The 26,685-nt window shown below is 34.6% G+C and overlaps 4 protein-coding genes across 5 annotated transcripts; 2 read left to right on the plus strand and 2 right to left on the minus strand.

Moving 5' to 3' along the window:
• Positions 1–3,130: 3,130 nt before the first annotated feature.
• On the plus strand, positions 3,131–5,392 carry LOC105765661 (guanine nucleotide-binding protein subunit beta-like protein). The gene is made up of 2 exons (XM_012584864.2): positions 3,131–4,108; positions 5,103–5,392. The coding sequence occupies exons 1-2, from the start codon at positions 3,230–3,232 to the stop codon at positions 5,202–5,204; spliced, it is 981 nt and encodes a 326-aa protein (XP_012440318.1). The 5' UTR covers positions 3,131–3,229; the 3' UTR covers positions 5,205–5,392.
• A 533-nt stretch (positions 5,393–5,925) lies between these two features.
• LOC105765654 (hypothetical protein) lies at positions 5,926–15,151 on the minus strand. Of its 2 annotated transcripts, none has more exons than XM_012584858.2 (10): positions 14,581–15,151; positions 13,259–13,743; positions 11,240–11,436; positions 10,505–10,675; positions 9,339–9,653; positions 8,535–8,693; positions 8,309–8,458; positions 7,652–7,843; positions 7,518–7,562; positions 5,926–7,346 (listed from the first exon to the last, which is right to left on the minus strand). In XM_012584858.2, the coding sequence occupies exons 1-10, from the start codon at positions 14,993–14,995 to the stop codon at positions 6,233–6,235; spliced, it is 3,243 nt and encodes a 1,080-aa protein (XP_012440312.1). In that variant the 5' UTR covers positions 14,996–15,151; the 3' UTR covers positions 5,926–6,232. The 2 variants fall into 2 exon arrangements, with proteins under 2 accessions (XP_012440312.1, XP_052481416.1); XM_052625456.1 differs by lacking the exon at positions 14,581–15,151 and having other exon boundaries at positions 13,259–13,360; positions 13,441–13,682.
• An 802-nt stretch (positions 15,152–15,953) lies between these two features.
• LOC105765658 (pentatricopeptide repeat-containing protein At4g02750) lies at positions 15,954–19,716 on the plus strand. Its single transcript, XM_052625457.1, has 3 exons — positions 15,954–17,499; positions 17,870–19,221; positions 19,306–19,716. Exons 1-2 carry the CDS (start codon positions 15,997–15,999, stop codon positions 18,674–18,676), a joined length of 2,310 nt encoding a protein of 769 aa, XP_052481417.1. The 5' UTR covers positions 15,954–15,996; the 3' UTR covers positions 18,677–19,221; positions 19,306–19,716.
• A 552-nt stretch (positions 19,717–20,268) lies between these two features.
• Positions 20,269–25,997, minus strand: LOC105765660 (mitogen-activated protein kinase 9). The gene is made up of 11 exons (XM_012584863.2): positions 25,634–25,997; positions 24,244–24,652; positions 24,039–24,166; positions 23,834–23,893; positions 22,913–23,062; positions 22,625–22,780; positions 22,186–22,323; positions 22,030–22,103; positions 21,288–21,389; positions 20,921–21,128; positions 20,269–20,814 (listed from the first exon to the last, which is right to left on the minus strand). The coding sequence occupies exons 1-11, from the start codon at positions 25,910–25,912 to the stop codon at positions 20,740–20,742; spliced, it is 1,779 nt and encodes a 592-aa protein (XP_012440317.1). The 5' UTR covers positions 25,913–25,997; the 3' UTR covers positions 20,269–20,739.
• Between the last annotated feature and the right edge of the window lie 688 nt (positions 25,998–26,685).

Raw genomic sequence — 26,685 nt, forward strand, 5'->3', positions numbered from 1 at the left:
ACTCACCATTTTTTTATTTTTTAATATATTTATTGGAACGAGCTCAATAATTAATTCTTCACGTTTTATAGGTCCAATAATGGGGTAAATGTTAGTTACGAGTTTGAAAGTTATTCTATACCTAGAGTAAGAATCGAACGCTCAATCACTGATTAGGATAGAATAAACCCTTAGCATCTCATCTGACTTCTACGATGAAATACCCACCATTCTAATTTGTGTTTCTTGAGATATAATAAAATATTATTATAATAATAAAGGGCGTTACTTTAGTGACACGAAAACAACCACCCACCATTTTAAATTCGGCCATTCTATGGGGGTAGCTTATATAGTTGTTGGTAAAGTAATAGATCACAATAAATTAAAAAATAAATAATAATAATAATAATAATAATAATAATAATAATAATAATAATGTAATTTATAACTGTTTAAGGGCATAGCTATAGAGCTAGTAATGGTTCGGGTTCAGCCAGTCCTTGATCTTATTTAAAATATATATTTAAATGTAGAATTTTTTGGTCCGACCCATTAGTTTGTTTTATTGTTTAAATATAAAATATGTATTTATGTTAGTGTTAACTTTTACCTATTTTGTAATTAAATTTTTATTTAAATTGAATTAAGACTAATTCAATGTCCTAGTTTAAATTTGGGTCAATTGAATCTATCGACTCATGTATAAGTCTAATAAATTGATGATGTTAAGTCAATTTTGAAGGTTTGAATAAAAATATTATATTTAAAATTTTAAAATATAAGTCAAGTTTTGGATTTAATAAGCGATAATTAAACCTCATCTTATCTTTTTTAATTTTATAATGTTATTTCTCAATCTTATATTACATGAAAAATAAATATAGGGTTTATAATTAAATTTTTAATAAAAACTAAATATTAGCTAAAAATAATATATGTTATAGGAATTAGAATCGCAACATGTTTAAACATGATTGAATTGGCTATTTTAAATACGAATGAGTTAGTATAAATTTAAAATTCATAAATTGAGTTTGACTAAACTTGAACAACTATATATAATGTCAATATCATACAAGAATTGAACTCAAACCCAATTCAGTTCAATTTGGTTTGTTTAGTTTTCAAAATTGTTCAATAATGCTTTATGACTTGTAGGTATTATTTGATAAAATTTCTAGATATTTTTCATAAACATTTCTAAAAATAAAATTTAAAGTAAATAAACAATAACAAATTTTACATATATTTTAAATGTGTGATATTTCTAAGCATTTTTCAATAATTCTAATATAACCAATTTTTTAACTATTCACATAGGAATTTAATGTCTTTTAAATAAAGTTTTAAAATCGAATTTTGTAGAAAGATAAAACAATGTTGGGAGAGCTTATCCTTGTTCAAAATTTTATTTCAACTTTAAATTTAATCGAAATTTAATGTAACTATTAAGTACCAATAAATATAGAAAAATTCATTCTTTAATATAATTTTCACACAAAAACAATAATTAGATTTTTAAAAGTCGAGATATGTTTTCTAGTTAGGAGGTTATTTCAAATTTGAGGAAATTGAACAAAAACATTAAGATTATAAAATGAGTTTAGACAAATAAATTAGGCCTTTTAAAATATGTGCAAAATTTAGATTCTAAAATTCAAAGCCTCGATCCAATTTGATTACACCCATCTTCAAGTTTATAATAATTTTTCTTTTATATTATATCATTTATATTATATGAAATAAATATACAATATTGTAAATATTAAGATGTTTATTTTAGAAATTTAATAAAATAAAATACATGTAGTAAAAGATATATATAATTACTGAATGATAAATAAAATAATAATGTTTTTAAATATATCTATTTATTTGAATAGGTTAATAATTTACAGATATTAATAGATTTGGATAAAAATTGAATCTCATCCTTCAAATTTGGACCATGCCTAAGCAACTATCCTGGTACTAATACCAAATGGACCTTACTCAAACCCAATTTGGCAATCGAACCCAACCACAAATGAAAAATAGTAGGTCATTTTATTATAAAAACTGATTCAAAATAGTCCATATATAAATAAATGGATAAATTTAGTATAGTTAACATTTACAAATAAAAAATATTTATTTTTTAATAAAGTTAATATTTATAGAGTTTTTTTATGATTTTTGTAAAATGTTTTTTATTGAACCACGAATGAAAAAAGCATACATATATATGTATATATATCAAACGACAAAATTCTATAGGTTTATTTTGTTTTTACTAATTCCATGATTAAATTTATTCATTTAATAATAAGATGATTGATTTGAGCGATCCTTAAAGTGGAGATAACTTGACAAAACGTTCATAAAAAAAAACTCTACTCCTTATTGATAGAAAATAAGGCGAGAACAACCTGTTTACTAGGTTAACCCTTCCAATGAGGAGAATTTTAAAATAAACTACACATGAATTTTGATATGGTGTGTAATGTTATACATGAACTTTGATTTTGTACAATTTTTTGTGTACATGTCACATATTGTTTTAGAATATTTTTAATGTAACGTGCGATATTGTACATGAACATTTACTCTAATATAAAATAAATGTAAATTGATGTATTTTTTTAATGTGTACAATTGATTCACAGTCAAAGTTTTATATATATTTGAATTATAATATGAGTTTTATGTGTATAAATGCATGCAATCAAAATTCATATATCAAATTATACATTCAACATTTATTTATATATTTTTCATTTATCCCTTTCAACAATAAAATTATATAAATCAAAATTATCAAATTGACTTAGGGACCAAATTAAACGTGGTGGAAACTTTGAAGACCCAAAAGTAATTAATAAAGAAGCTAAATTTAACACATCTACATCTAAACTAATTTAAGACTTTAGATTGAGTTGCAAGCTAACCGGTAAGTATTGAAGATTAAATTTATTAAAAATTAAAAATGAGGATTAAATTAATAAAAATATAAACATCAAACACTAATACTTGAGTGATTGAGTGGGCAGTTTACTTAGAAAAAATAAAATTTACAGGGAATAACTAAAGAATTTCACAACTTTCTAACTAAGTTCCAACTTGCAAAACCCTAATTCCCGATAGACCGGTACTATATATACTTCTTATACTCTCTCTTAATCGGTTCTCAGACACTTCTTAGCCCTTCATTTTCTTCCCTCTGAAACCCTAAACCGCCGCCGCCGCCGCCCGTCAAACGCCGACGAAAATGGCTTTCGAGGGATTAGTTCTCCGCGGCACCATGCGAGCCCACACTGACATGGTAACAGCCATCGCCACTCCCATCGACAACTCCGATATGATCGTTACTTCCTCTCGCGACAAGTCCATCATCCTTTGGCACTTGACCAAAGACGAAAAGACCTACGGTGTCGCTCGCCGCCGTCTCACCGGCCATTCGCACTTTGTTCAAGACGTTGTTCTCTCTTTTGACTCCCAGTTCGCTCTCTCCGGTTCCTGGGACGGTGAGCTTCGCCTTTGGGATTTGAACGCCGGAACATCCGCTCGTCGTTTCGTCGGCCACACCAAAGACGTGCTCTCCGTTGCCTTTTCAATTGATAACCGTCAGATCGTTTCGGCTTCTCGTGATCGAAGCATTAAGCTCTGGAACACCCTTGGAGAGTGCAAATACACGATCCAAGATGGGGATGCTCATACCGATTGGGTCAGCTGTGTTCGTTTCAGCCCAAATACTCTCCAGCCTACTATTGTTTCAGCTTCTTGGGATAAGACTGTGAAGGTTTGGAACTTGACTAACTGTAAGATTCGCAACACACTGGCCGGTCACTCCGGTTATGTGAACACTGTTGCGGTTTCACCTGATGGTTCATTGTGTGCTAGTGGCGGAAAAGATGGTGTTATTTTGTTGTGGGATTTGGCTGAAGGAAAGAAGCTTTACAGTCTTGATGCTGGTTCTGTTATTCATTCGCTTTGCTTTAGCCCCAACAGGTACTGGCTTTGTGCTGCGACTGAGCAGAGCATCAAGATCTGGGATCTGGAAAGTAAGAGTATTGTGGAAGACTTGAAGGTTGATCTCAAAGCTGAGGCTGAGAAATCTGACGTCACCGACAATGCAAACAAGAAGAAGGTATAATATCCTTTATTATTATTACTACTACTTCATCGAAGTCCTTTAATTTGCTTATATTTGTTTGCTAGCTAATCTGTTTTTGTTTATTTCAATGTAAATAGTTTGTGTAATACTTTAGTGGCAATGTAGCTTTACTATGATTATTTATTATTTCAATTGCATCCTAAGGATCCGATTAGCTTTTGCATTTTGACCTATAAAGATGTAGATTATAGAATTTAGCTGCTTGGTAAATACCATATATCATAAAACTTCAGTAGCAATGTAGCTTTACTATGAATATTTATCCTAACACTTGCTGTACAATATATTATTAGCTGCTTGGTGAAATACCATTTACCTTGAATGAATTAAGACTGGCATTTTAATTTTAGTTACCCCTTTTTGTTGATTATTTTTTTCTTCCAAAAATCATCTATATTTTCCAGAATCCTATTCTGTTTCCAGAAATTGTATTGTTTGTGGAATGGAAGTTATTTGGTAATTAGGCATGTCCATGTTTCATATGAAAGCTGCATTTGTTAACACAATCTTGCTAAGTAAAGTTTATTGTTTCCACACATGGTATTGCTGTAAGCCTCAAAGCTTTGAACTTATCATTTTTTGGTACAACTCACACACCACTGATAGGAGCAAATTGCTGCCATGCACATACTACTATCTGACAATTACTGTGACATGAGCCCTCGGCTTGGGTATGGGGTGAACACCCTTGGCTAATGGGCCAAATGCTGGGGTTCTTAACTTGTCTTTATGATACCCCAGAGTAGGTTGTGCTCTGAAATCTGCATCATTTTAATCCCTGTTAGTTGTCTTAATCAAGTTTATATTGGTTTATTTGTTGTACTGATTACTGTTTTGAGTGGCTCTCTCAATTCAGCGATTAGCTTTGTCATTTGTCAGGAGAATGATGGAATTATATTTATTATAATGCAAACAAATGTTAATCGTACAATTAAAAGAATGCCATTATTGTGTGTGGAATTTGCAGGTGATATACTGCACAAGCTTGAACTGGAGTGCAGATGGAAGCACCTTATTTAGTGGTTATACAGATGGTGTAATCAGAGTTTGGGGAATTGGTCGATACTAAGACCAACATTCATGCATGCATGTTGTGCCTTCCAATGAGTAATCATATAGTATGAAGGAACATGTAGTGATACTTTTAGTTGCTTCTCTTAGCATTTTCAAACCCTTTTAAAGATTTTGTTTAAAATGTTGTAAGGATTGTTTTCATTTTGTTTGGAGGTTTTCATTGAGCCCTATGCTCTTATGTTATTTTGGTTTGGTTGTTACATTAGAAGATATTTTACTTATTTACGTGAGTTGTTCCCCTATATAAAATGTGAGCCGCAGTTTTTGAGACCGAATTAAATCTCACAAGAGTACTCAGAAAATCATCGCAATTTTTGTTACCTTGCTCCTATATATGTCGATAAGTAAAAACTAAGTAATACATGGTAAAAGTAGCATAAAGGTGGCTTGTGTTAGGAGTCCAAGGGGCTTTGAGAATGCTTGGTTTACCTTGCTCTTCTTCGGACAACTTTAATTTTGCTTCCTGAAGGGATAAGTCAGAAAGAAATTGGGAAACGGCTTTATTCGACTTTAATTTTGAGAAACGGCTCCGAAGAAAGAAATTGGGGTTCCCAATGCTTCTCCACGCCCAACGAGATGCGCCAACCTCGGGATGCTTTACTCCTAACCCCACAAGGTTCCGAGACGGAGCTTAACCTGAGTCTCGGTTAAGAACGACGATGGTCTACGTTTCACACGGCGCACGATTCCATGGATAGTTTCATTCGACATCGTGATGGAGGACATAGCTTACGATTGAGCAGTGCACCCCTTAAAAGGAATAAAAACAATCTTTTTACAACTACAGAAAAGGAGACCAAAACTATAATCCCATAATGCAGTATATTCCGATATAAAATTTCCTCTCTACCCAATGAAACATTTTTTTTTACCTAAAACATAATTTATAAACAAAATTTTCGAAGCCAGGCCCAGGTTGAATAAATCATTGCGCCTAAAACTTCCATCTTCTAAAAAAATCATAATAATAAAATGAAAGGTAAAGGGATTTTGATTCCCTTATTTCCAACCTCTTCACTGCTTTTATTCGGACATGTCTCCATGGTTGCTGCTTTGTGCAATGGTCACACACCTCTTCTTCTTTAATCGCTTGCACAAACACGCGAGGGTGATGTCTTCCTTATTGATCTTGGTTGGTTCTCTCACAATGTCACGGGAAGCGACGGTTTTGTTTACTACATCAACTATCTCAATGTTTGTGCCATTCTCGCCATCACAATGTTGCAAACTGAATTGGGTTTGATCTATCTTGCTACGTTCATCCATTCCTTCCGATAAACAAGCATTATCAACAATTTCACATCCTCCCTTCTTCAATTTATTACGAAGAAAGCAAGCAAGAGTCTGATGATCCCCGTCTGTTTGACCATTTTCATCCCCAGATGGCTTGTTGCTCTTTCTGCTCTTGCTTTGCTGCTGCTTAGTTCTGTTCTTTTTCGTGTTTTTAGCTGCTGAAAGGTTCTTGAAGTGTTCAGCTACGATGGTCCTTGAACTTTGAGAGGTCAATGAGTTCATGCAAGTTTTCCTCTTCGATCGAGGTTTAGCTTTCCTAGAAGTATCATCCGCACCGAGAATTTCAGATTCTACACCGCTGTTTTGCATCACTTCAGCACCATCATCACCTCCTGAAAACACGGAAATCTCAGAACAGATAGAATACTGTTCTTCATGTGATTCCGTGCACATACTCCTCTTGGAAAACTGTTTAGGTGATGCTTTGTGATTCTTTCTCCTCTTTACAGTAAGACTGCTACCAAATGATTCAGCCTCATGATTACCAGTTATACATAATGCCGAAAGTAGGTGAGATGAGCAATTATCCTGCACTGATTTGACAAATTTACTACTCCCTGACTGTTGTTTTCTTTTATACGTCTGAACTGCACCATCCTGCTTTCTGTCACTGCAATTAACATGTCCAGAAAGTGGTTGTTTTCTTTTCTTTTGAATGGCAACATGTTGTGCTGGTTTGATATGATTATTATTTCCTGAAGGTGGTTCTCTCTTTCTTTTCTTTTGAAAGGTAACATCTTCTGCTGGTTCAGTACAATTGTTATTCTCCAAAGGTGGGTTTCGTCCAGTAGTAGTCTGAGCTCCTTTTCTACAACTCTTGTGGCTCCTCTTTTCTGGGGAAAGCCTGTACCACGAGGGCAAAGGAATAAGAGATCTCTAGCAATTAGCAAGGGGAAAATCATAGGTCGCATGAATATACAAGAACTGAAATAGCAATGATAGGCTAAAAGAAAATATAGGGACTTCATCATTCTGTTGAATAAGGAGCTACAAAATTGGATGTAAAAAATCTCACCTTAAAGCTGCAGCATTTTCCTTCTCGTATTCTGGCCTTCTTCGTCTGCATACAACAAAAAGATACAAGTGAAAAGGAAAAAGAAGAGAGAGAAACAAAATGAGATTGAGAATGAGATAGCTTGATTGTTTTACCTTCGTTTCCCTTTTTCTTTACTTGGTTCAGAAGTTGCAGTTATCATTGGTAATTGAATATTAAAATCATTGGGGCCAAGGGCAGGACGCTCAGATTCCCGATCTACAAAATTCGATATAAGAGCGGCTTTACGTATTTTCCTAGCTTCTTGAAGCAAAGGCACTTCTTCAGGATGCAACGTTTTCCACCTCCTATTAAAAAGACAAAGGTGCAATTAAAAGGTTGTTTAGAAAGACAAAACAAACACGGTATTGGCATATAACCAACACAAGGAAAAATAATGCACGATTAGATGCTTTAGCTGAACTAGGAGTATAAATGAGTCAAATCTGCTCACATTCTATAGGAGTTTATTTTTATGTATTCTTTTCCTTTTAATGTGCAAATATAAAGATAACCTCATGATCTAACTTGCGCTCATGCTCAAGCTCAATGTTCAGCAATATTTTAGCTTTATGGCAATCAAACCTAATCGATTTAAACTCAAGTAGCTAGATATTAATTATTCTAAGTCAAGACTGAGTTAAGTTCAAACAAACTTAATGTAAACTGAAAGCCTGAGTTTCATAATCAACTCGAGCTTCAGCTCTTCTCCAATGGTACTTTATCTAAAGCTCATTACACCCTAAACCCAATAGCTAAAACCTTTATCATACCTCCAACACTGGTTATCAGTTCGTGAAGCCACGCATGTGGCAACCTTTGACCAGCAATATCCATGTTCTTCAATGGCGGCTTCCAGTCTTGAGTCTTCTTCTTCAGTCCAAATGCCTACATTCAAAGCTGGATCTAAGGAATTGACCCACCTGGCAATAGAGTGAAAGATTAACAATCCATTTAATTAATGCCATGTTAGTTGACTTCAAGATTTCGATTACATACCTTTCTCTACATTGCACTTGAGTTCGACCAGGAACAACCTGAGCTATTTTTCTCCAATTTTTAGGGCCAAAAAGCAACACAGCCACTTTCAAGCGTTTATCTTCATCACGCGTCCATCTCCCAACTCTCTGCCTAGTCGGATGAAGTGATTTTTTCCATCTGCATATTAAAAGACTCTCACTAGTATAAGAAAAGGATGATAAGCAAGATCTGCCATGTAACTCCTATATGATGACTGTATAGCATGCATTCCTAACATGCAGTAGATAGGGCAACAAAGGGCCCTCCATGGAATTAGGTGGAGCATGGAGTTACTTTAGCAGAGATTTCAGTTCAAGATGCCAATGGCAACATGAAAGCATATAGTCTATGTCATCGACAATGAAATATATAGAATACTCGGAAGGCAAGAAAAAATTCAATGCAAAATGCCCTTGTAACAAAAGGATTATGCAAAAAGGGAGACATACAAAATGATAATTGGCGTTGATTATATTAAGACTCTTAAAATGTGGATGTATCAAAATTTATATCTATATAATCAAGATTTGCAATTCTTTGGATCATATATAATGATTTCGATTACATTTTAAAAGGAATGATTAAATAAACTTATAGAAGGTGACTTATGTTAGAATACATGATGTTTATAATAGACAAATGAATAAATTTTAAAGCACGGAGCAAATGATTTGACTTACACATTTCTTACTCAATTCATTCACTAGAACAACTTTTATGTCATTAGCTGGAAAGGTATGACATGATTATATACAATTAAAAAAATCGAAGCGGTTAACTGACCTATTAGAGCATTGAGTGCCAGTCCGTCCTTTCAATGTAGAAGCCACAGATTGCCAATCACTTTCACCAAAAACCTCAACAGCAATGCGAAGTTGATCATCCTCCTCTTCAGTCCATTCCCTTTTCAGTATGCATGGATTCAAACTCCTCTGATACCGTGCCAGGCATTGAAATGGAGTCCTGTTTGACGCCAATGATACCGCAATATCAAACCAGTTATCAATCCCCATTTCTTGAACAATAAGCAAAAGATTCTTATCTTCTTCAGCAGTCCACGGATTGCGATTGATGAGGGGATCTTCATGATTCAGCCAGCTACAGGAGTGAAAGAAGAATATAAAGATAAAATCATAAAAAAAAAGAAGAAGAAAAAGATAATGCCTACATAATGGTTCTGGTCTGAAGGGCATGAGAAATGAGAGCATCACAGATAACTGTGATGACAATCATCACAGATGCATTAAACAGTAAATACCACTGTTGAGTAAAGCACATCTCATGTAGGAGTCCCACCTGTATGACCTGCACAAATCTTGCACTTTTATTCAAATCCAACAATGGTAAACACATCTGTGACTGTCATCGTCATGGACATCTGATAAGCTTGCCTCATTGAAGGACACATGCTTCAGAGAAAATTGGTGAATATGAAAAACTAGTTAAGCACTACACAGATTGACAAACAAATAACACAAATCTAGGACGTATGACACATGTTAGTATAATTTTTTTTTTTTTGAAATAAAAAAAACAGTAACTGTAACTGCATCTGTGATGGTCCGCATCATGGACATCTATGAAGCTAGGTTCATTAGAACAAGCCTTAGAGAATCAAGATCTATTTCTAACTAAAAGTCCAAGGATAGCATGGCGGTAGGATGTAAGAAATTCATTCAATGGTGGAAACAGATAGGCTTTGCGTCCCACAATCAATTCAAGTATGTTTTATGTATATCCTAACCCCATAATAAAACAGAAGGGAGAGCGAAAGTTGGTAAACAAAAATTTAGTAACAAGAAGCATAAAAAATAAGTTAAGACAAAGGAGGAAAAAACACAAAAAATGAATGGTAAAGTGCAATTTTCAATGCACGGAATGCCTTATGTTCTTTTAAATATATATGTGCCTGTGTGTATAGAAAAGATAACCATGCAGGAGACTCTTACCGAGTTTCACATTCTGCCCCACAACGACCCTTAACATAAAAGGAAGCTAACTGGTTCCAATCCACTTTAGGAAGAAATTCCCTAATTCTCTCTGGGGTGATTTCAAGATCTTTTACTGTTGCAATGATGCCATCCAAATTATTTCCATCTTGAGGTGACCCATCTGAAGTACTGGCAAGATAAAGTGCATGAGTATAATGCACAAATATTCCAAATGAACAACAAAGTCAAAAGAGAGAGAAACATATCTTTCTAAATCTAGTGATATCCCAGAAGTATGTGAAGAGGATAAGAAAAGCAGCTCTTGCTTACTTCCATTTTCAAATTGTTTTCTATATTTAAGCACTTAAATGAATATTTAGAAGTTCAAAAATAAGAAAACAATATTATAAAGATGCGCTGAACAGCCCCCAAAACTGTGTTATCTGACATGCTACACCAGATACTCTTGAATAGGTTTGAGCAGTGCATAAAATTTAATATATCCAGTATGCAGCCCAAACTACAGTGACATATCAAAAGAAATTTGCAGGGAACATGCAGTGGGAAATTAGATGTCTTCCATCCATATTATAACAGTTAACCAATCATAACTTTGTCTTAATTTGATTCACAAGATGCATTATTAGCCTTGTGAGTTGCAAGCCATATCAATTTAAGACCTGACTTCAAACACAAAACAAATGATTTAGATATTGAGCAAAAACAAATAATATAACTATCAGGAAAACATACCTCAACCAACCCACAGAAACTTGAAGTGCCCTCTCTTGAAATTGTTGCCTTATTCCCTTTTCAAGATTTTCTCTTTCTTCTCTGGACCAATTTTTCCGCTCAAGCTTAAGTGGAAAATCTATTAAAGCCATTCTGTAACTGGCTACACTAGAGTTCTCTAGAGGACCATAATCAGCAGTTACTCGCTTATCATTAATCTGCAGCAGCAAAATATGTCATACTCATAAGCAAATGGCACCCTAAAAATCAATCTACAATAAATTTGACACGTTTGCAGTCATACATAGAAGTAAAAACAATTATTAGACCTTCACTTGTAATGATTAAGGCTACAAGACACAGATGCACCTGATAAAACAAACATAAATATAAAGAATATGTATCTATAACTATACCGCACAAACTACTGTCCTCCATAAACATTTTCTCTATCTGTCCTATAACGTCAGTTATTAGATTACCTTTGAGAGAATGAAGTCGAAGGAATAATATAACTTTCATAAAGGATATTTAATACTGTGCCAAAGAGAAACAATTAAATCAATAACTGACATTAGGTTCATAAAACCCAAACAGAAAGATGGATAAACATTATGGCTGGTTGGTGAGAACGAGGAAAAATGATACTGTTTCAGGTCTTTGAATATCTATTAAATGGTACACGAATATAGTGCCAACCTTTCAGCTTTACCATATCAAAATGTAAGAAACTCAAAGACGTCACTGAAGAAAATCACTGGCATATATTTTGATATGTGCAGTGTTGTCAAGGGTAAGAAACACATTTAAGTGCTAGAATCCTTATATTGCTTGATGTGCAAGGCACTATAAAAGTGCTCAGCTTAGGGTGTACGGCACAATATGTATACATGTGTATTTTGTAATTGAGTTTATATATGCAAGTAAATAAGCTTAAAAACTCTAAACAGGGGTCTGATTTATCCAACAAACATGCAAATTTTTATCCTTTTCCTGTTGGCCAATATACATTATGTCCTTACAGTGTCATGTTTATTGTTGAATGCTCAAATATTGAGAACTAGAGAATTTGATATTATTCATTTCTTACTAGCGTGCCTAGATGCACGCCTAGATAAGTGCAAATAAATTGTTGGGAAAGCTAACTCAACAAGATCTAGTTAGTGAACACATTGGAAGTTGAAACTTAAAATAATGTTATCCGCAGAAAATGTTTTGAAGTGGAGAATGTACCGTACTAAAATTTCGAAAGTATAACAGGTTCACAAGCCACTAATTAGAAGAATTTATCAGATAAATATATGCTAGCATGAGAAAGATATAAAAGGCAAAAATAAGAGTACAAGACTAGATATGTTTTATGACACCAAATATGAGCAATGATATCTCAAATATGCATAAGATGATCAAGGCTGAGATGACCATTGAGATGAGTTCATAAGAGAAAGCTGGACATCAAAAAATTCAAGGCAAAAAATACAAGAAACATGCTTAAGAGAGTTTAGACAAGTAAAGAGCATGGTAGAGGTGCTCCTTAAAGAGATTTAACTAGGATATAGGAAATCCATATCAAGGGGATGATTGATGACCAAAGGAGAGAGATGATGGTAATTAGAGAGAAAAAACCCTTTCTTCTCCAGCTCATTGAAGATATGAATTAAACTGACAAAATGTAGAAATATCATCTATGTAGCCAACCCAACTTAATAGAGAAAGTTCTATGTTACTGTTGTAGCAATAAAAAGCATTAAACCACACAATAATTTGCTAAGCAAAATCTACTCCCACATCACTATGTAACTGACACCATAACCATGTGTCAAGTTAAGTTTGTTCATCTATTTCGTAGCACACTTTGACAATGTTTCTTATCACAATCTTGCAAACCTTCTTCAAGGAATAGGCACTTTTGATATCCAAACCATAAACATGAAGAGCATTTAATAACCTTTACTGTTCATTCCAAAAATTAAATACACACATATATAAGTTATATGAGAATAATTAGAATCATCAAAAGTTAAAGAAAAAAAAGGTTACCTCGGGATCCTCGAAAGTCCTCAACTTCCTGGCTGAAATTAATTGTATACGAGGATCCTTCTTTGCTGATAATGCTCGGCCTGTTAATTTTTTGCAAGAAACCTGAAAGTCTCTAAGAATTTTAACACGTTCCTTCAATTTCTTGTTCTCCTCAATTTTAACTTCAATGTGAGCCAACTTACTTCGAAGAAACATCTGATAAGACCTGTTCTTTTTAATTGCATCAAAGAGAAGTTGTGCAGACTTTGGAAATCTTGAGGACTTGTATGTTGATAACACGTTGACATCAGACTGGTCACACTGAACTAAACTTAGAGGCTGCATCTCCGCATTGTCACTTGAAACATGGGAAATATTGCCATTCTGCTCATAATCTTGAAACTTTTCACATATATCATTGCCTGTTGCATCTTTTAAGGGTGTTCTAGTCATATAAATGGGATCTGTTTTCTCCATGTTATCCTCTCTGCTGTTTTTCCAGGTGTCTGATCAATATATTTAAGAGAAACATAAACCAGGGGCATAAATGAGTAGCAACTATAGGTAATTGTTCATGTTTTAACATAAATGTATGGGCTACAGACAGAAACTGAGAAGAAACAGAGGAGATTGATATCAACATAAACAATATCTTAGGAACAGCTAACAAAAGCTTAAGTCCTGAATTAGAGTTAAATAATAAAAACTTAAGGTCTATATTAGATTTAAATAGTATTGACAAACAAATATTATCAAAAAAGATACTCATCACTGGTAATATGATGAATTCAACCATTGCCTTTAACACATACGGATGGCATTCAACAAAAAGAGTGAAAACAAACTTCCATGAGATCTCCAAGAATTTTAAAATTTTGAACCTAAAAGAGAAAAATGGAAAGAAAATTTTTGGTATAGTTTTCACTTATACACTTCTACCAAGTTACATATGCAACCAAAATTTGAACTTCTTTACCCGTATTTTATTAATAATACTTCTAAATTCATCCTTCAAACATCTTCTCTGTCAAACATGCGATGTTTTATATATTAAAAAAAAAAAGCATTCTATCAATAACCATAGCAACGATTAGAACACAATAAATAACACTAAGCAGAGACCAACCATAACAGTATTTTGAACCGAAAAACAGTAGCAAGGCCGAAATTCAGAACTTGAGACGATAACATCATGGTTTCAGATTTAAAATTCGAACTAAAAATGAAATAATGAAAATTTATATAACGAAACACAAAAATCCATTATCGAATTAAACAGAATTCATTAGAACTTCAACTCACTACACTGTAAAACCGTAGTTTCAAGGAGGATAGAGACTTACAATCGGTAGAATAAGCCAAAAACCGCTTCTGAATAATACGAAGAGTCTCGAAATCATCTTCAGCATCCTCATCCGAAGAAATTGGAGGAAAAGTGCAGAGAGGCTTCAAAGAAAGAGGCTCATAAACATCCTCGGAAAGAGCCAATCGATTCCGTATACTCCGGAAAATCTCCAGATCATCTTCGCTCCCCGAATCCGCGGACGCGGGTGAGGCGGCGGTCGAAGTGGAAGGCCGTTCGTTGTCGACGGATACGATATCGAGGCCGTTAAGGTCGGTTCCGGTGCGCAAACAGGCTTTCTTTAGAGCTTCCATGTCCTCGTCAAAACCGACGCCGTTTTCATTGCCGGAGAGTTCAACGTCATCTACCTCTTCTTCTTCATCGTTCACGGTGTCGTATTCGTCTTTTAGTGACATTGCTCTGGCTTGTTTGTTGAGCGAGAAAGCTAAAAAAATCTACAAAAGGTTTAGGTGGAATTACAGTGAAGCTTGCAGGGGAATGCTAAAGAAGTTTAAAGAGAGAGCAACATGGAAATAAACAAACAAGCGGTGGTTTCTGCTTCCGATTCGAACAAAAGAATACATACAACGGTTCATGGGTCTCTGCTAGGGCGAAAATGAGAGATCCATTAATATTTTTGGGTTAGAGAAAAATATGGGTCCATGGGTTGGGCTTTATTTTTATATCCAATGAGGAAGAAAACATAAATTATTGGGTTAATTCTACTAGACGTCCCATGTTATGATTCAAATTTAAATTTGACCCTAAACTATAAAACATTTTAATTGAATTCTCAAAGTATAGTCTTTTATGTCAGCCTATCTATTTTTTAGATCATATATGTGCTTGATTCTTATTAAAATTATCAAGTTTTTTTTGAATATTAATTTTTAATTTTTATGTCTTATTTTGTAATCAATTATTAGTCTCGTATTGTAACTTAAAAAAAAATGATATTGTTCTTTATACTTCCTAATTAATTTTTTTACTAAATTAACCCTTTGGTCATAAACAGAAGAAGTTGAAGAATAAAGAAAAACATCTTTTCATTGGCCACTTGCCTATTGAAATTATTCATTAAAAATTAAGTATTAAAGTTCGAACTTTTATAATTGACTTGGTGGTTTAGGGATGTACTATCTATAAAATTCATTCGAGTTTGAACCGATTATTTTGTAACTATTAATAATTAGATGATCGAAAAAGAAATTTACTAATACTTAAAGTAATCATTTATGTAACTTTTTATTATTAAATGATAAAAAGACATAATTGGTGATTATTAATGTAATTTTCCCTTATTTTGTTTTGATTATTATCATTGGAACATATATTATTTGTTACTGTACTCAACCTCCTTTAAATTTCCATATATTGCCCGCCCTCCGAAAACACTGCTCCAAACTTTTGCATTTTTATGCTGAAACTGAAAGCCATGCGCGGGAGATATCGTTGGAGGCAGTTACATTCCATCAAAGAACTACGAACGAACCCAAATTCATATCCATCGAAGAAGACATTAACTCAGAGAAGACACAATGACAAACCCCGACCAGTTGGTGACTCCGACATAAAGCAATGGAACATGGCCATATCTTACTACATGCGCAATTCCCAGCTGGACTCAGCTCTTCATTTCTTTAACTTGATGCCACGCCGGAGCTCCGTTTCTTACAATGCAATGATATCTGGGTACTTGATGAACGGTCGGTTTGATCTCGCGAGGAACTTGTTCGATGAAATGCCTGAAAGAGACTTGGTTTCTTGGAATGTTATGATTAGTGGGTGTGTAAGGAACAATAACGTTGCTGCTGCGAGGGAATTATTTGAGGAAATGCCTGAAAGGGATGTTGTTTCGTGGAATGCGATGTTGTCTGGGTATGCACAGAATGGTTGCATTGATGAGGCAAGGAAAATTTTTGATAGAATGCCTTGTAAGAATTCGATATCGTGGAATGCTCTGCTTGCAACTTATGTACAGAATGGGAGGATGGAAGAAGCTTGTAGGTTGTTTGAATCGAAATTGGATTGGGATTTGGTTTCTTGGAATTGTTTGATGGGTGGGTTTGTGAAAAAGAAGATGTTGGTTGATGCTAGAAGGGTTTTTGATAGAATTCCTTTCAGAGATAAAATCTCTTGGAATACTATCATTACTGGTTATGCACAAAATGGTGAGATTGAAGAAGCTAGGAGATTGTTTAATGAGTCTCCGGTTCGAGATGTATTTACATGGACAGCGATGGTGTCTGGTTTTGTGCAGAATGGACTGGTTGATGAAGCTAGGGAAACTTTTGAACAAATGCCACAAAAGAATGCTGTTTCATGGAATGCAATGATTGCAGGGTATGTACAATGTAAGAGAATGGACATGGCTAGGAAATTGTTTGACAAAATGCCATTTCGAGATGTCACTACTTGGAATACAATGATCACAGGGTATGCTCAGAGTGGTGAGATAGCTCATGCTAGGGACTTTTTTGATCGAATGCCTCGACATGATCCTGTTTCTTGGGCAGCAATGATTGCTGGGTATGCTCAAAGTGGTTATAGTGAAGAGGCTTTACGCCTTTTCGTCGACATGAAACGAGATGGAGAAAGGTTGAATAGGTCATCATTTGCATGTGCCTTGAGCACATGTGCTCATATTGCTGCTTTAGAATTGGGGATGCAGTTGCACGGGCGGCTGGTTAAGGCAGGATATGAAAGTGGGTCCTTTGTTGGAAATGCCCTGCTTTTAATGTACTGCAAGTGTGGAGGCATAGAAGAAGCTTGTAGTGCATTTGAAGAGATAATGGAGAAGGACATTGTCTCATGGAATACAATGATTGCTGGTTATGCAAGACATGGATTTGGTAAAGAGGCCCTAAAGATTTTCGAGTCAATGAAGGCAGCTGGTGTCAAACCAAATGATACCACTATGGTAATTATTAATTAACTTTAAAATTTAACCTGCTATTAGAAATACTCTGGCCACATGTTATTAATTCATTTCCTTAAACATATTCCACACTCAAGATATGGTGTCAACCATGCCCCAAAAATAGCATTTAAAAAAAAAAAAATCACATATCCTACCCTAGTGATTAACTTGAGGTTTAGCTGAGATGAGAGTTAATACGGCTTATCTTCTCAGAAATGGAAGGAATGTTTTAATCTGATGCAATACTGTTTTGATTTTCAATGGCAACCTTCGTCTAGGAGAGGCAATCGAGAAAACTCTTTAAATGTGGAATATTTTCTTCTACGTCACGTAGTTCATAGTTTTTTACTTGTGTAGTTTATTGTTTCAGGTCGGAGTACTGTCAGCTTGTAGTCATGCTGGCTTAGTGGATAGGGGCATGGAATATTTCTACTCGATGAACCAAGATTATGGTATAACAGCAAATTCACGACACTATACTTGCATGGTTGATCTTCTTGGCCGAGCTGGTCGATTGGACGAGGCCCAGAAGTTGATCAGAAACATGCCCTTTGAACCAGATGCAGCAACATGGGGGGCTTTACTTGGTGCAAGCAGAATTCATGGCAATACCAAATTAGCTGAAATGGCTGCCGAGTTGATTTTCGAAATGGAACCTGAGAATGCAGGAATGTATGTTCTTCTCTCAAATTTATATGCAGCTTCTGGTAGATGGGCTGATGTTAGTAAGATGAGATTGAAAATGAGGGATACTGGCGTGAAGAAAGTACCGGGGTGTAGTTGGCTTGAGGTCCAGAACAAGATCCATACATTTTCCGTTGGAGACTCATGCCACCCAGATAGGGATAAAATCTATGCTTATTTAGAAGAATTAGATCTTAAAATGAAGCGTGAGGGCTATGTGTCCTCTATAAAATTGATATTACATGATGTAGATGAGGAAGAGAAGGAACACATGCTCAAGTATCACAGTGAAAAATTGGCTGTGGCTTATGGTATTCTATCTATTCCTGCTGGTAGACCAATTCGTGTGATGAAAAACTTGCGTGTTTGCGAAGACTGTCACAATGCCATCAAATACATATCAAAAATTGTTGGCCGGTTGATTATCTTAAGGGATTCTAACCGCTTTCACCATTTCAGGGAAGGTTCATGTTCTTGTGGGGATTACTGGTAAGAATGTATCAGAAGCTGTTTAAAGTGGAATGGCAAAGGATTGATAGATTTGCATGCCTTTAATCCTTAATTTTTTTAGATATACATTTTCGGAATCTTATTAGATGCTTCCGAGTTAGCAAAAGCCTAAGGTAAGCAGTGTGCTGCATGTGGAAAGAGCCTACTTCCTTGAAGCCTTCATCCTACAAGTGTAGTAACTTTAAGATAATTATTACATTTTTGTTGAATTTTATGGTTGATTCTTTGGACTAAAGCTGGTCCATGATCAATAATGCGAAATAAATTGAACTTCTAGAATATGGGGAGGTGGGGGTGAGGCTTTCCTTTGCCATGGTACTATGAAGTAATGCATTTGATCTGTGTATACATTGGGGAAATGCCTCTCTAATGTACTTGGCATATGGGACAACGAGGAGCAGACATCAGCTTCTAACTTGCTTTAAATCTAAATTAACTTGGGAACCAATTTACAACGGAATGGAGAGAAAATGGTTGAATTGAATGGTTATCCTTTGCTTTTTTGCTGCAAAAAGAAACTTTTCACAGGTATTTTGATTTTTGATTTTGTGATACAAGCCATGGCTTGATTGTCAGCGTCTCTAATCCTTGAACCGTAATTTCTTGTAACAGGCAGGCCTTCACCATGCAGGTTGCAATCAGACATTATCTGTCTATGTTTCTCGATCTTATATGTTGGAGTTGTGTGAAGAAGCAATGGCGAGTCTAGCAAGGGGAAGATATAATAAACAAATGCAAACTGATCGGGTCAGTCAACAAGCATGGATTAGAGTAAGCAAAAGATTATTCATGATAGATTAAACAGGTTCTGTGGTAAATGCTTGTCTATTTCCTTTAATATAATTTAAAGGCTCGTGATGAGCAACACAATTAGATAGGGAAGAATGTCACACTGAGAGCTCTAAAGAAGTGCATTAATCTTGCATCAAAAAAGAAAATGTCTCTGAATATGTAAACAAACGCACTACATATCTTTTACCATACATATACTTTGGGAAGAGTAATCGACAAACCTTTCGATCATTTTGGCATTCTTAACACTTTGTTTTGTCTTCCTCCTAGTTTATCTTCTGAATAAAGTGAAATTTATTGGAGGCTGATTAAGCCATTACTTTATAATGCCTCCAAATCATTTATTTTATTTTAATACAATACACTTTTGCCTTAATAATAGGTTTGTGGTTTGGACCAAAAATTAAAGAGATTTGATAATACAGATTCAAACTCTATCTTTCCCTCTTAATATTGATAACAAAAAGAAAAAAGAATAATTTATGGATCTCTTGTCAACCACCACAGCATACTTTTCCAAAAACAGCCCATAAGATTCCAACAAGGTAAAAAGATCAGACCCACACACAAGCATAAAACTAGAGATGTCCATAGACAGTACAAAAAAGCTTGTTTTGCTATTTAAAATATTAAAAGTTATATATTTCTATAATATTTATATTTTTATAATAAATCTAAACTAAAAAAAATATAATTGAATAATAACTCAAACCCAAGGTGATTTCGATTACGAAACTCCAATTCGTGCTCGACCTGTGAACAATTCTAATCAAAACCTCCTGCTTCGGAAAATAAAGAGATAATCCATTGTATTAATGCAGAAACAACTAGACATAAGAAATCGACTCTATTTCTTCACAAAAATCACATCCCTGACTGCCGAGTCTTATACGAGAGTCTAAAAATCTCGGCCTAGAATAGAAACCATGACATAGTAGTATATATATAATGTTACTGTTTTTCTTTTATAGTGTTCTTACTCCCTACCAATGCATGCCATTCTAAAGTTCATTATATAGGATAAATACAACAACTCTTGTTTTTCTCAAATGTATGAAAGCTGGAGCTTTCTCGATCATACCCGCTATTATAGTCCTACCGTAAGCTTCTGTTCATGTAAACCGGGGAAAAAAGGAAAAAACTTTGGCACAAATCACTATGAATCCCCCTCTTCCCAACAATCAAGGGGGGGGGGGATGGCTAACGTACCGACCAAGGCAACTAAATACTTGAAAAGCAAATTCCAAGTTTCAATCACGCATTGATAGCTGCAACCTTCTGAGACAAGACGTCGACTATCTCATCGTCAGCTTCAGCAATAGTTTGCTCCTGCAGCAGCAGAAATGAATACGACATAAACAAGATGTACACGTAATATTCACTTCGTTCCATAAAAGAAAAGTTTTCACAATGAAGTCTTAGTAAAATCGTCTACCATTGATTCATTTTTCTCTTTCACAACAACACACTTAGAGGCGCTAATGCTAGCACTCTTCAATAGGCTGCGAGCACTAGAGTTGGGTTTGCTAAGGCCATTTTCCCCTTCTGCCTCTGTGTTTTCTGAACCATCTGAGAACCGAGACTTTGAAACCGTATCATTATTTTCAGCAACTTTCTCTTCCTTGGGAGCAGGAACTCGTTCACTGAGAAAAAGATAACACGGTTGATCAAGCTAATTGAATATGACAAATGAACTAGACAAAAAAGAGGTATTTTCCACCCAACCTATAGTACAATAGTATCCCCTGGGTTTTATGGTGAAAAAAAAACTAATATGATTCTTGAAATTTTATGAAGCATACCGAGGCAAAGAAGCATGCTGTCTTTGAAGTGGAGTACTTCTTTCGCCTTTACCATAATGTTCCTCCAGATGTGCAAATTGTCGCTTGAACCGATCAACACCACTATCGAATTGAAAAAGAAAACGATGTCAATTGTGATGCTAGCAGCAAATGTTTTCAACTAGACTTTCTAGATCTTTTACATTACCCTTCCATTTCACTTCATTAGAGCAAAACTTCAATAGGAATTTGATAGCCATCCAAAGATATTACTTTCTAAGATTCTTTTTTTTTTTTTTAAATTGTAAAACAACAATCCTAGACATCATATTGAGCAACAAAAGAAAGAGTTCGAACGAGTCGTAAGGTATATAAGGTTGAAAACGGGGACACCTCATGAGACCGAGGAGAGTGTTCATGGGTCACGTATTTTGTGTTTGGTTAGCATTTAGACAAGAGTGTCAAAGCAACCTGATCAGCAACAAAAGGTGAAGCATTGAAACAGATTAAATTAAACTGGTTTTTATCATTTTTCAATATTTTCATTATTTTCTATTAATTATTAATTTTACATTTTAAAAAAGAAGACTATTTTAACTGCTGGCTGGTTGTACGCTAACTAGGTTTTCAAACTATTGGTAAATACTAACTTTTCCCTTAGATTTCCTGTGACACTACAAACTTCCTTCATAAATATATTGTCGTTTATGCTTGTATAACTATAAAAATTCCTTCACAGATCAAGTAGCAAGTGATTTCTGACCTCGGATACAAGAAGCTGGTTTGCTCCCCACCCCGAAGATACTCTTGCAGCATCGTCGGATGATACTCTAATATCTGTTCACTCCAAGCAAGAAGTTGATTAAGCTACATGATAAATAAAAGCCACATAAATACCAAAGCAACAAATGAGGATTACCTCTCGATATATCAGCTCTCTGACATCATCTTTTGCTAGTTTCCTTCTCTCAAACTCAAATTCTAGTTTTGAAATAGGTTGGGTGGTTGGTTCACGATCCACATTTGCCAAACCATAAAAATACGGATCAGCTAATGCCTGAAAGCATAGTGCATAAGCATTAAGGATATCAGAAGCTTGTAATTCAATATCTAACTTGCTCATTCATCATTTATACTTGATATGGTGTCAGCAGTGAGAGGAACTATCATATCTTTGCTTATTCAAATCAAAGAAGTTCCATTCAAGATCATCCCTTCATAGATTTAAATTTTATATGATTTATACTTTTAATGCCTTCTGAATATATATATCTCAATTTCAGGGTTATCTCTAGTGAGCGTACTTCCTTTCCCTTTTTCATGCTTTTGGGAAAAACACTCTCAGATAGCAATCTTACTTCTTCAGCTGTGGGGCGATCTTTTGGATCAAATGCAAGAAGGCGCTCAAGCAAGCGAATCGCAAGAGGATCCACATTAGGGAACTTATGTGAGAAAGGAACTGGTTGCTTTCTACGCATGCTACTAAGGTACCTCCTTGCCTTTTCATTCCGAATCTGCCAGGTCATGATAAATTAAGTATTGACGAGTTAGTATTTAATCTCCGGAATCTCGAAGACTATTACAAAGCTAGAAATGAGTGTCAAATGCAAAATACAACTTAATATACAAAAAATAAAATAACCAACCTTTGATATGGATTCAGCAGAAGGTGTGCCAAGCATATCGGTCATGAGATCCAATTGGTGCACCACATTTTTTCCAGGAAATAGTGGTTTTCCTATAAGCATCTCAGCAAATATGCATCCTATGCTCCATATATCAATTGCAGGAGTGTACTACAAAAGGACAAAGACTCAGAAATTCCAGTTATAGCCCCAATAAAACATAGTTAATTCTGAATACTATACATCAAAAGGCAAAATGAAATTCCAGAACTCATGTTCAAAAAATAATATAAGTAGTGATTAGCCCCTTCCTCACCAAGACTCTCTCACACACAAAAATAAAAAAGGGAACAACTGATGAAGACAATTGATACGTGCACTAAGAACAACAGAAGTACGTAAATATTCATGATTACAGACATTGAATAAAACAGGATCCATGAATACTGGTGAAACTGGAAGTAAAGGACACAAACGTTCTGTATCTTTCGCTCCTAGGCTAGGTGCTAATATACTCAATTGCATTGCTTATTTGAGTGCAATAAAAGCATAGGGGCTTATCTAGGTGAAGTGATAAAGTTCAGGAGCTTTTAATTTTAGCCTAAAACTAATTTCTAAAAACTTTACTCAAGAGCTAATATCAATTTACACAGTGACTTGGTATGCATATGCACAAAGGATGTTAAAGGAAATGCCTTATCCATCAGAAAGTAGAAGGAAACACCCTAATGTGGTTTTCACTTTCTTTAATTCGAAGTTCAAACAAAAAGGAGATTAGAAAGGGGGAGAACAGAGGGGTAAAAACATTTCAAGAAAAAGAAAATCCACATTTAATGACTAGGTAATCAAAACAGAAACATCTTTGTCTACAATTGGAGCCGGCAACATGAAACACAAAATAGAAACAAAACACCTAGTCTATTGAAGATCATCAGAACTTACTTTGGAGAAAAAAGATCCACAGAGTTCAGGAGCTCGATACCAACGAGTTGCTACATAGTCCTTAATGGATTAAACAAGTTCAATTTAGCATATGCATTTTAGAGGCTTACCCTCTGTAAAATTTAAACCAAAATTTAAACCATTTGATAAATACTAAGGAATCATAAATGCAGAAGCTTCAAGATTTCATGACAGAACAACATACAGTCCAAAAAATTGCTGATGGGGCATCATTAAACGATACTCGTGCAAGCCCAAAATCGCATATCTTCAACTTACAATCAGCATTAGCAAGGATGTTCTTGGGTTTTAAATCTCGATGGAATACATTTGCTGCCAAAAATAATAAAATAATAAATCAATAATAAATCCATGGGGTGGAGGTAGGAAGCATGCTGAGAAGAGTATACCTGCGTGTATATACTTCAGACCACGAAGAAGCTGATATAAAAAAAATTGATGGTGCTCAGGAGTTAAGTCATCATTGGCTCTAATTACTTGGTGAAGATCAGATTCCATCAACTCAAAAACTACATAAATATCTCTAAATTCTCGTCGCGATGGAGGGAGCATAATATGTTTTATTTGTACAACATCCGGATGACGAAGCAACCGTAGCAGCTTGATTTCTCTCAAAATTCGTGTCGCATCAGAGACATGCTCAAAGACCTCATTAATCTTTTTTATTGCAACCTTTTTACCAGTGTGGGTGTCAATTGCAGAAGCAACAACCCCATAACTTCCTTTTCCAATGACCTCCTGAACTTGATATCGACTTGCCTCTCCATACTCTGTGAAAAATTCCTTTTCAAGTGCACCCTGTATGGAACCATTGTTTAGAAACATCAAAACTCACATTCGGTGACGAGGAAAAAAGCCAAAAGGTGACAGGAGATGCATGTATTGAAAATATATATCTTTTTACTAATTTTTTTTATCATTGGAACTACTGTAAAAACAAAAAGGAGTGATGCTTAAGTTTCAGGCTAGCTAAGATGAAAAACAAATCTACCACCTAAACATGGTCAGTAGAAACTTCAGGATTACAGACGAAGCCTCGAATAACAATTTCTATTAGGCTTCCAAAATGACAGCAACTGTATTTACAAGCATATATACAGTATTAAAAGGGACATTGTCCCGTTTCCACTTGAAACAAAATTCAGCTTTGACTACGATGTTGACAACCTAGACACCACAGCTGGCTATGCTGACCAGCCGAAAATTATTAAGGGAATTATAGCAGCTTTGAAATAATAAATAGAGTGCGAAACAATAAACTGCGTACGGAGAACGCTGTTTAGCTTCAAATTCCAACATATGCGAGTGATTGAATATATTTCTACAGTGATACTATAGCAAAAAATAAATAGAGAATAAATGAATAACGGATCATTATACGAGAGGAAATTTGATTTTTTTTTTTAAAAGAACAAAATCCATCAATTAGTAATAATTTTTAAATAAATAAGCAACGACGTTTGCAATCTTTCAGTACTAAATTAGCAAGCAGGATAATCATCTAAAATTTTCACTCATTTTATACAAGAAAATCACAGCATTCATTTTACATCATCTTTTTTGAATTTTTTAAATAAGGTTCTAAGCAGACAAATTCGGTCCGCTTAGCATTATAAACCACGCAAATCCACGATTTAGCTCCTTAAATGAAAAATGTCTCCCTAATTTTTCAGTTTTACATTAAAAAAACAACGATCGCAGTTCGAAATTTTGAATCGTTTAAAAATAACGGTTGCAAAGAAAGCAGTTGAGATCTGAAAAAAAAATAAGTAGAAGTACCTTTTTGTGAGAATCCATGGAAGAAACAGGAAAGTAATGACGCTTAGGAACTTTAACAAGCCTCAAGGAAGAAAAATCAAAATCCTGAACGACAATATCAGCTGTTGATTCTTGTGATTGTTTTTGAGTGAGGGTTAGAGTAGTAGAGGATGAAGAAGAAGTATCATGATGATCGATGATAATGTTATTATTCTGTTGATTCGAAGAAGAAGGAATCAAATGGCGACGTTGAAACCAGCGACGAACACCGTCCACGAGACTTCCACTTCCACCCCCCATATACTCTTTTTTACTTGGATTCACAGCCAACCAATATCAACATTTCCCGTTTCCTATTTTTTCTCCTTTCGGCTTTCTCTTCCCCCTTCTATTTATCGCCCATCTCTTCCCCCCCCCAAAAAATTAAATTAAATTATTCCATTTCTTTTATATTAATTTATACTTTTAACTTTGAAAATTATATTAATGTTGACAATTTGTATTTGATATATTATTTTATTAATCTAAACATTTGTAAATTTACATATTTAACTGTTGAACTTTAAAAGTTATAAAATAATTTTTAAATTATTTCAAAATTTTCATTTAAATCATTAGGTTGTTAAAATCATTATTACATGGCATTCTTTATTCGCACCAATAAAAATCTCTCATTTCCTTCTTTTCTACAATTCAAAATTGTTTTATAAAACAAAATTGAGAAATAATGGTCCACTGAAACAACTTTAAACATTGCAAATATGTAAGTCAAAATTTAAATAGTTTTTTTCTTCGATCTTCAGCACTGACCATCAGATCAACTTGGATGTAAGGTATATTCTTTTACTCGTTAATGGGTATTGATCCACTACATCGATCATCAAATCATTGCTCAAAGCTCGCTAGCTAGACTTAAAAAAAGTTTTAAGAGTCCAGTGACTTAAATAAAAACTTTCAAATATGTAGTTCAATGACCATTTTGCAACTTTTTAAAGTTGAGTGATTAAAATGTAAATTTACTAGTAATTTAATGACATTGAGTATAAATTACCTAATTATTTGTTAATTTTGAG

The sequence above is a fragment of the Gossypium raimondii genome, chromosome 12 (assembly GCF_025698545.1).
Source record: "Gossypium raimondii isolate GPD5lz chromosome 12, ASM2569854v1, whole genome shotgun sequence".
Lineage (NCBI taxonomy): Eukaryota > Viridiplantae > Streptophyta > Magnoliopsida > Malvales > Malvaceae > Gossypium > Gossypium raimondii.

Bases quoted from the DNA above. Each gene is read 5' to 3' on its own strand.
- LOC105765661 (XM_012584864.2), top strand. From the start codon at position 3,230: ATGGCTTTCGAGGGATTAGTTCTCCGCGGCACCATGCGAGCCCACACT. The intron at 4,109-5,102 runs GTATAATATCCT...TGGAATTTGCAG, and splicing joins ACAATGCAAACAAGAAGAAG to GTGATATACTGCACAAGCTT.
- LOC105765658 (XM_052625457.1), top strand. From the start codon at position 15,997: ATGCTGAAACTGAAAGCCATGCGCGGGAGATATCGTTGGAGGCAGTTA. The intron at 17,500-17,869 runs GTAATTATTAAT...TTATTGTTTCAG, and splicing joins AACCAAATGATACCACTATG to GTCGGAGTACTGTCAGCTTG.
- LOC105765660 (XM_012584863.2), bottom strand. From the start codon at position 25,912: ATGGGGGGTGGAAGTGGAAGTCTCGTGGACGGTGTTCGTCGCTGGTTT. The intron at 23,894-24,038 runs GTATGTTGTTCT...TAATCCATTAAG, and splicing joins CATCAGCAATTTTTTGGACT to GACTATGTAGCAACTCGTTG. The intron at 20,815-20,920 runs GTAGACGATTTT...CTGCTGCTGCAG, and splicing joins AAGAGAAAAATGAATCAATG to GAGCAAACTATTGCTGAAGC.
- LOC105765654 (XM_012584858.2), bottom strand. From the start codon at position 14,995: ATGTCACTAAAAGACGAATACGACACCGTGAACGATGAAGAAGAAGAG. The intron at 13,744-14,580 runs GTAAGTCTCTAT...TATATTGATCAG, and splicing joins TTTGGCTTATTCTACCGATT to ACACCTGGAAAAACAGCAGA. The intron at 8,694-9,338 runs GTCAGTTAACCG...TTTAATATGCAG, and splicing joins GGCACTCAATGCTCTAATAG to ATGGAAAAAATCACTTCATC.